This window comes from Chrysochloris asiatica, unplaced genomic scaffold, assembly GCF_000296735.1.
Source record: "Chrysochloris asiatica unplaced genomic scaffold, ChrAsi1.0 scaffold00040, whole genome shotgun sequence".
NCBI classification, from domain to species: domain Eukaryota; kingdom Metazoa; phylum Chordata; class Mammalia; order Afrosoricida; family Chrysochloridae; genus Chrysochloris; species Chrysochloris asiatica.
In genome coordinates this window covers 18,294,616-18,304,403 of record NW_006408558.1, presented here as the reverse complement: position 1 = coordinate 18,304,403, position 9,788 = coordinate 18,294,616, and the positions used below count along the sequence as shown (strand labels likewise).

The following is a 9,788-nucleotide window of genomic DNA, read 5'->3' as shown; positions in this document are numbered from 1 at the left end:
TGCTTTCTGATTGCCTCCAGGTAGATGTGATCAGGAAATGGGCTTCCCTTTTCATTCTTCTTCTTGAGAAATTTTAAGATGCCACTGTTGGTCATTTTGACATAACTTAGGATTTAATTTTCAGCTTATTTCCTTTTCTGTCTGCCTGTCCCACCCCACAATCCCTGTTCAGGTCTTTTTTCTAGTTATAAACAGTTCAGGGCTGGCTGTGGCCATTTGATTTTAATTGGAAACTGTCTCTTTAAATTTTGAGGAGCTCTGTGCGCATGCGTAGTAGAACCCTCCAAGGGTGGGGCTGGTATGTCCACTAGCTCAGGCACCCCTATAGTCACCAGCATGGAGGTGTGCAGACAGCGAGGGACCAATGAACAGATACCAAAAGAAAAGAATGTCCACACCTTTATCTCTGCAGTTCTGTCAGGTGTTCGTGGCTGCTCTGATCCTTCCCCTGCTTGGTCTTACCCAAGATGGTGGCTCCTGGAGCAGCTGAGCGGCTTGAATTAGAAAGCACTGGATTTCTTGCTTCTGTTACAAATTCCTCTAGCTGTAAGCCTTCCAACCTTCTAAATATTCCTTTATATGTGGTTCAGAGTTCTGGGACCATCCCCTGAGCCTGCTTGGTCCTGTATTCTGTGTTGTTGCTGGTGGAGCTCCTCACTGCACTTCCACCCAATCTGCCATCTTGTTTGTTCAGCCTTGACTTGCATTTTTAATGCAGTCCTGAAAAAAGCCAGCCAGCCTTGGGCTGCCTCGCCGCTTTGAGCCCACTATCGAGGGGAAAATAGGAAAACTGACCAAAGAAAGGATCATTGAGTAGCATTTTCTTCAGGCATCTGCAAGGTGAATATGTCTTCCTGTGTCAGCTGCATCAGGGTCATTCAAAGGGAATCTGTTACTTGGTGGGCATCTCTGGGGTGCACACAGTCAACCCACTCCACTACTGACTGGAAGTTTGAGTCTAAGGTACTTTGGAGGAAAGACCTGATGATCTACTTTTGAAAACTCAGCTACTAAAACCCTGACGGAGCACGTTCTAGTCTGACACACATGGGCCACCGTAAGTCAGAGTTGACTCAGTGGCAACTTTAAAAAAATACATATTTGATGATATATCTTGCTCACAGCAAATAATTTGTATGTATTTCTGCTTCTGGTATATATTAAACAATATCCGTTACTTGTGTCTTCAAAAGTAATATTCTGTCTTTCATTTCCTTGAGCATTCTTTCATTTGGAACTGGGAATTGGGTGGGCTTGTAAGTTGTTGGTTATTTTAGTTTTTTTTTTTAATCTAAAAAAAGTCATTTGTGAACACGCTGACGTGACCTCTCCTTCAGTAAAGCGCCTTCCCCAGCCCCGGCCCTGACTCAGCCTCATAAGCAGCCATCCTGAGTGGTCACCAGGCTCATTTTCCCTCCCCTTAGGAGCCCACACTTTTCTCACAGCCCATCTCAGTGCCATCCTCCGGGAGAGCCACGTGGTACGAGACTCCGTGCAGATGGCCGTGGACCAGGCCCTGGAGCAGCATCACCAGGCTGCCAAGGTAACTGAGGCAGACAGCTTCGTTTTCCTACTCTCTCCAAGGAGAGGGCAGCTGGAGTGTGGCAGACAGTGCCCCAAAGCCCGCCCCCTTCATGCCTCTTCTGCCAGTCACCTGGATGGTCTTGTATCTGCATCCAGCCTATGAATTCATGCCTTCACATCAAGGGTCAATCTTGCCAATTTGCCTTATATATTTCTGGGGATATGGATTCAAGAATTTTACATCCATGCCCCTCCCCTTACCCTTGTACTTTATAACATCACTTCTTACCTGGCTCTGTGTACTTTTGGGAACATATTTCTTACTTCATCTGACCCCTTGCCAGGGAAACAAAACAACCACATTCAAAGAGCAAAGCAGGAAGGTTTGGGGTTTTAGGTAGTAAGTGTATGTGTTTTATTGCTCAGTCTCCTTTTGCTGGTCCTGTGTTGCTATGTGTTAATATATCATCTCTATGAAAAGAGAGAACATTTCTTTATTTGAAGATCTAAATGTTCTATGTATGTCATAGCCTCAATAAGTATTGTTGGCTGGGGAGACAGAAGTGTTGAAATCCTGCTCTGACTAAAATCCTTGGCCTATTTGGAATCTCTGAGCCAGCAGATTGGGATGGGTGGTGTTGGTGGTTGTGTTGCCATCCAGTCAGTTCTGACTCATAGTGATCCTGTGTAGGGTGGACTCGAACTACTGGCCTTGCAGTTAGCAGACCAATGCAGAGCCCACTATACCACCAGCTACATAATACAAGGGCGCTTCAAAAAAAAAATTGTGGAAAAAAATGACATGAAAAGAGAGTGGAATTTTTCCACAGACTTTTTGAAGCCCCCTTGCACAGTGTCTGTTTCCTTTTCCTGTCCCCAGGCTCATCAGAAACTGCAGGCCGCCCACGCCGTGGCTGTGGAGTCCATCCTGAATGTCGTGATCGGAAGCACCAGCAACAGCTTCCGAAAGATGTGTCTCCAGGCCCTTCAGGTGAGGAGGGGTTTGGAAGGCTTACAAGTGCCAAGATTTGAATGACATCCTAGTTTCCTTGTTAGTGATATGTAGAGTGCTTCCAGAAACATGATTTCATCAGCTCCTACTGTGAGCCTGCTATGGCTCTGTGGGGTAAAGCCCTGGACCACAAGGTTGGCTTGAACCATAAGGTCGACCCTTCAAACTCACCTGCTGCTCCTTGGAAACCCTATGAGGGGTTGCTATGAGTCAGAACTGACTCAACAGCACTTAACAACAACAACAACAACACTATGACCCTATATAGTACTAGGCCTGTGGTAAGTGTCTTAAGAAATATTTGTGGGGTGAATAGTGACATATTTACATAAATGAGAAAACAAGCTATTTAAGGTCCCAGCGCTAGGATTAGATCAATGATTCCCAATTCCTTGTCAAAGGCTGTCCTGCTACTACCTCATGGTGACAGGATACTTGGGAAGTAACCAAGCAACCACAAGTCCTAGCTATGGTTCACGGTGTGGAGTGGCATGCAGAGTTTTGGAATCAGAGGCTTGGGCTTCATTCTTGCCTTATTTACTTGTTAGCTATGAGGACTTAGGAGTCCTGGTATGGTACTGTAGTATAAGCACTGGACTGCTCTAACTGCCAGGTTGGCGGTTCAAACCCACCAGCTGCTCCTCGGAAACCCTATCCAGGGTTGCTATGAGTCGGAACCGACTTGGCGGCACTGCACAACAACAACCTGGGGACTTAGGCAGGTACTTCTCTAAGCCTCATCCAAAACGGGAACAAATAAGAGTCCCTCCCAGGCTGTTGTAAGGTGAGGGTTCAAGTGTGCCTCCCAGGTGATTGCTCTGACCCCCTGAACTCTTCTACCCTACAGCTCTAGACTACAGAGGAGAAGGTTGTTACCCTTCCCTGTGAGTGCTAACTATTGATTTGCTCTTCTCCTCCCTAAGCTCATCAAAGGGAAAGTTCTCACACTGGCCTCAGTCATACCTTGGAACCTCTGCTCTCTGGGACTTGTCTTAGAGGGGAGCAGTTTATAGAATCCCTTCACAAGGGGTTTCTGAGGGGCTCTCTTGTTGTGATAGAGAAATAAGGACTTTATGTGAAGGGTCTTGCTTAGATGACAGAAACGGGCAGACAACTACCTGCCGCATGCTAAGTTTCCCAGGATCCCTTGTGGCACAAGTGATTAAACAATTAGCTGCTCACCAAAAAAGATCAGCAGTTCGAATTCACTGTCTGCTCAGCAGGAGAAAGATGTGGCAGTCTGTGTCCATAAAGATTGATAGCCTTGGAAATGCTATGTGCCCCTTCTACTCTGCCCTGTAGGGTCATAGGGGTCAGAATTCAGTTTGACTGGAATGGCTTTTTTAAAACTCCCAGCATGTGGGATGTCAGGAGGTTGCCTCCTATCTACCTCATCCTCTTCCCATATTAATTTCCTGAGGGCACTTCCCCTGGGTCTCCAGTACTGGGACTCGGCACATTCTGTCTCTGGCTCTTTTTAGGCAGCTGACACACGAGAGTTGGGGACTAAACTGCAGAGAGCATTTAACGAACTCACTCAGCACCGATTTCTTCACCCCTGCTCCTGTGAGGTAAAGCAGGTAGGTGTAAAGTCAGAGTCAGAACTTTGGCTGAAATACTCCACATTGACGGAGGGAAGCCTTGAACAGGGTAGTCGGTATAAGTACTTTACATTGTACAATCAGAGGTGAACTGTTTTGCAGGGAAGGCTGTGGGTAAGGAAACTTCATGGACACAGTATTGCATCATGGTTAAGAACATGTTTAGACATGGGTTGAATTCCATACCTGCCATCACCTAGTTGTATGACATTACTGTGGAAGCTCTGTGAACTCTCCAAGCCTCAGTTTCTTAATCAATAATGACAAGTAATACATGCCTAACCATTATTGCCAAATTTGAATAAAATGATGTGTGTTAAGTGCCAAACTTAGTTGGCACCATAGTTACTATTATAATGGTGATGATACAATGGATTCTAATGTTACGTTTTCCTTAATAACCCAGTTTTAAAATGGGCAAAAGATTCGAACACACACTTCAGAAGAAAAGATATATAGATGCGGAATAAGTATATGAAAAAACGCCCAGCACCCTTAGTTCAGAAGGCAAATTCCAAATCAAACCACACTATGGTATCACTTCAAACCCACCCGATGGCTCAAATTAAAAAGACTGACCATACCAAGTGTTGGAGAGGATGTGGAGGGACTGGGACTTTCATACTCTGTTTTGGGGAATGAAAAATGGTACAGCCCTTCAGAAAAGAGTTGGCGAAAATGTTTTTTGTTTTTAAATTTTTATTGTGGTGAAATATCTGTACAAAGCACTTAACATTTTAACCAATTTTAAGTGTGCAATTCAGTGACATTCGATGCATTCATCATCCTGTACAGTCATCACCACTCTCGATTCAAAGCTTCGGAAACCCTATACAGGGTCACAATGAGTAGGATCTGACTCAATGGCACTTAATAACCAACAGAAACTCAGCACCTTTAAGCAACTCCTCATTCCCCATATTCCCACTAATAACTATTGCAGAGATTTCTTGGAAGTAGATCAATATTTGTCTGTGGTGAGATGGATCACTTTCAAGGAGCCTTTCCGTGCTCTTGTAAGTCCCTCCAAGTAATTGGGTGGGGCTGTTCAAATAGGGTGCATTGGTCCCACCAAGAGGATTGGACAGATTGCTAAGAATGCAAATAAGGTACACGGCACCCTTGTTCGGGTGGGACTATGCAGATAATGTGTACGGAACCCTAGCAAAGGTGCTCCGGTAGTTCAGCGGGTTAGGTGCTAGACTGCTAACCACAAGGTCAGCAGTTTGAACCCATAAGCCACTCTGCTACCATAAAGATTTACAGTCAGTGTGGGCTGGAAACCACTTGATGACAATGGGTTTGAAGGGATTGGTCAGTTTACTGCTGCACTGGGCTTAAAATGAGTCATCCTAGACTTAGAAGGTAGGAACTTCACTGCCACTAAGAAGAAAAGATGGGAGCAGAGCACATCCTTTGGACCTGAGAACCTCCTGAATCCAGGAGAAAGAGTTGTAACGTTGGAAGTGGGGCCAGATGGTAAGAAGCAGAGGCAGAAACAGCTGCAGTAGAAACAGACCAGTGTGAGATGAGGTGATGGGCTTTCGGGCCCACAGAGCAAAGAGGCCACAGAGGGTGTGCTGACCCATGGAGTGAGAAAGCTGAGTGCCTTTGGCCTGAGTCTTACTGACAGAGCGGGTACCACTGCACACTCAGCGGTGGAGCTTTGTAACACTTGCTCAAGCAGGGCAGAGGCTAGGCTGAGAGCCAGGGCCAGAGAGAGACGTGTCTGTGGGCACCACTGAGAAAAGCTCCTGTGCTGGGGTTCCATACACATTACCTGCCTAGGGTGTCATGTACCTTATTTGTTTGGATCAAAAACTGTATCCTGAGTTGTTCCTGATCCTGAAGAAGTCACCTGTTACTTCCCTAAAATACCTCTATCTGTAAGTCTGGCCATCATAACCAAGTATTGAACCCAATAGCGAAGTAGATTGCCATGGGAAGGCTCATGTCAGAATTGGTAAGAAGATTGGAGAGATGAGGTGTGTGACCTCCACCTCAGGGGAATATGCCTTGGACTGGTGTTGATTCTCTCTACCCTGTACCCCCTTCCCTTACCTGTGACGTTAGATGAGGTCCAGTGTCTCCTCCACATCACTTTTACATTGTCCTTTTCTTTCTGACTTCTTTGACTCAGCAGAATGTTTTCAGGGTTTATCCATGCTGTTGTTGTTGTTGTTGTTGTTGTTGTTAAGTGCCATCGAGTCGGTTCCGACCCACAGCGACCCTGTACAGGGTTTCCGAGAGTGTAAATCCTTAAGGGAGTAGAAAGCCTCATCTTTCTCCAGCGGAACAGCTGGTAGTTTCGAACAGCTGACCTTAAGGTTCGCAGCCCGATTCGTAACCACTACGCTACCAGAGCTCCTGTAGCATGGATCAAAACGCCTTTTGACTGACAGCCAGAAATACTCATTTCTCTGTAGGGGTCCAACACATTTTGATTGACACTTGGGTGGTTTTCCCCTTTGGGTTATTGTGAACAGCACTGCAGTGAACAGAGATGTTCAAGTCTCTGCTTGAGTCCCTGCTTCCAAGTATGACCAGGAGTGGAATTGCTGGAGGCAGTTCCTTATGAAGTTAAATATATTCCTATTGGGAGTCCTGGTGTGGCACTGTAGGGTAAGCACTGGACTGCAAGGTCAGTTTGAATTTCAAGGTCATCAGTTCAAACTTACCAGCTGCTCCTTGGAAACCCTGTACAGGGTCACTATTAGTCAGAACACACTGAAAGGCATTTAACAACAACATCACAGGACCTAGTCATTGTACTCTTAGCTATTTACCCATGAGAAATAAAGCCTATGTCCACACTGGACTTTGTGTATGAATGTTCGGAGCACTTTTCTTTCTAATACCATCAAAATGGAAACAATTCAATGTCAGTAGGTAAGTGGGTAAACAAAGTGTGATATATCCATACAGTGGAATACTAATCAGCAATGGAAGGAATGAACTATTGAGATCCACAACAAAATCTCCAAATAATTATGCTGAGTGAAAAAAAATCCAGAAAAAAAAAAACAAACAAAAAAGAAAGAGTATGTCCTGCTGCTTGATTCCATTTGTATAAAATTCTATAACCCGTAGTTACAGAGACCAGGAAGAGGAAGAGCAGGAGGGAGAGGTCATAAAGGGCAGGAGGAACCTTTGGAGGGTAGTGAATGTGTTCATTATCTTGATGGTGATGATGGTTTTGCAGGTATGTAGAGCCAGGGTAAAACTTCTCAAATGGTACATTTCATCTGTGTGCTGCTACCGTTGCTGTGACTCATAGCGACCCTGTGTACAACACAATAAAACACTGCGCCAGGCCCTGTGCCATAGTCACACGTGTTATCTTTGAGCACACTGTTGCCACTTCATTCAGGGTCTTCGTTTCCTCCACTGATCCTCTGCATTACCAAACATGATGTCCTTCTCCAAGGACTGGTCTTTTCTAACAACAAATACGCCCAAAGTAAAAGAGATGAAGTCTCGCCACATTGTCTCTTCCATGGAGGAATCTGGCCATACTTCTAACCAAAGAGGTTTGTTTGTTTTTCCGGCAGTTCAAGGTATTTTTTTTTAATATTCTTCACCAACACCATAGTTCGAATGCATTGATTCTTCTCTGGTCTTCTTTCTATGTGCTGTTACTGTATATCAATCATACCTCAATGAAGGTCTTCTAAAAAAGCATAGGGACACTGTCTAGGCAACAGTCAAATCATTTTCCCTTCACTGCCTACCTCTGTCTGCTTGATTGGTTGGGGACGTTTCAGTGACAGGCACCCAAGGATCATGGTACCTCATGGATTTGTCCATCTTCCTCTGCTGTGTGTCTCGAAAGGTGCAGGGCCGCAGTGAGGCTCCCTTCACCTCAGCCTTTCTCACAGCTGCCAGGGCTTCTAGGAAGCCCCTTCCCTGGAGTTCAGCTGCTCATTTCAACTGGTTCACTGCAAATAGTCTCACCATTTTCCTACACTATGAAGAGTTGCTGCCGATGAACTCTTATTAAACAAATAAAAACAAATAACTATGTACCGCTCCAAATTTCTAGGCTAGATGGATAGATAGTGCCATTGACTCGATTTTGACTCATAGCGGCTTATTTACAACAGAACAAAACACTGCCCGAAGCTGCGTCATCCGTACAGTCATTGGCAAGTTCAAGTCCAACACGGTGGCTGTCGTGCCACTCCATCTCACTGAGGGTCTCCCCTGCCCTTGCTGGCTCCTGACCTCCCCCAGCATGATGTCCTCCTCCAGCAACTCATCCCTCCTGATGACGTATCCACAGCAAGCAAGTCCAACAAAAACCGCCCTGACACCTGTGCACCTTGGGTGACCCTGCTGGTATTTTAAATACCAGCTTTCAACATCACAGTCACATGCAAGCCACCACAGTACGACAAACTGACAGATGGTAGTGGTTCTAGGGATAGGTTCTGGGTAGGTGTGTGCCACTACCAAAAGGCCCAGAATAGATGGGCTGAGAGGCCCCTCAGGACCGAGGACTGTTTCAGCCTCTGAAATCCTGTTGGTGGGCTCTTTAATAATCCAGTGAGATCTCAGATGGAAATGATCTGACCTCTTTTGTCCCATTGTTTTACTATAGTGATGGCTCATAGCCTCAGGACCATTCATATCCCAATTAATTTGGCAGATGGCTTGGTGAACTAAAGATCTCAGCCAGTAGTCATAGTCATAAGTCTTGGGAGAAAGGGATATTTATGGAATCCCTAATCTGTGCCAATTTTTCCACTTTAATCCCCACAGAGATCCTCTGAGAAAGCTGTAGTTTTTTCATTTACAGATCAGGGACGTGTTAGAGAGTCACAGCCAGTCAGTGACAAGGCCAGCATGTGTACTGTGCTCTGACTCCAACACTTAGTGACTCAGCTACCAGACAGCATGGAGTCATAAACCCGACGACAGTGAGCGATCAGGTGGCATTCAGTGGAATTCATATTTCGGTGTGGCACTGAGGATAAGCACTGAATGGCAGGTTCAATTTGAACATCAAGGTCGGCGGTTCAAATCCACTCTCCACTCCTTGTAAACCCTATACAGGGTTGCTAAGAGTTGGAACTGACTTAACAGTACTTAACAAAGATGCTGTTTCAGTGATGATACACTTGATAATGGCACAAGAGCGACACCCAGTGGCTGCAGCTAAAAATGACAAGATCAAGGATGGTGGGTTCAGTTAGTTTACCTCTGGGCCAGTTCCTCAGAAGGGTAGGTAGGGTAGCTGATCTCTTGAGCAACAGAATAAAATCATGCCCAACTTTCGGAGGAATTTCTGTTTTCCAAAGTGGCCGCACCATTTTCCATTCTCTCTAGTAATGGAGCATTCCGGTTTGCACACATTCTCAGCACTATTTGTTATTGTTTTATTACTATTATTACACAGTCATCCTAGAGCATGTGGTGTTTTCTGTTTGCATTTCCCTAATGACTGATGTGGAGTTGTGGTGTGGTACTGTAGGATAAGCACCAGACTGCTAACCACAAGGTCAGTGGTTCAAACCCACCAGCTGCACCTTGGAAACCATATACAGGGTCACTCCAGAACACTTAATTGTGCTCATGAGGAATCTGTACCTGGACCAAGAGGCAGTTGTTCAAACAGAACATGGGAACACTGAATGGTTTAAAATTAAGAA

General features: G+C 45.3%; 1 protein-coding gene across 1 annotated transcript in view; it reads left to right on the top strand.

The window, feature by feature from the left end:
- The window catches only part of LOC102816320 (chromosome unknown open reading frame, human C11orf80), a 150,350-nt gene that overhangs the window by 123,860 nt on the left and 16,702 nt on the right, over window positions 1–9,788 (top strand). Inside the window, exons 14-16 of the mRNA XM_006861063.1 lie at window positions 1,425–1,543; window positions 2,405–2,515; window positions 4,018–4,116. Coding sequence (XP_006861125.1) covers window positions 1,425–1,543; window positions 2,405–2,515; window positions 4,018–4,116 — 329 coding nt within the window. The remainder of the gene's footprint in view (window positions 1–1,424; window positions 1,544–2,404; window positions 2,516–4,017; window positions 4,117–9,788) is intronic.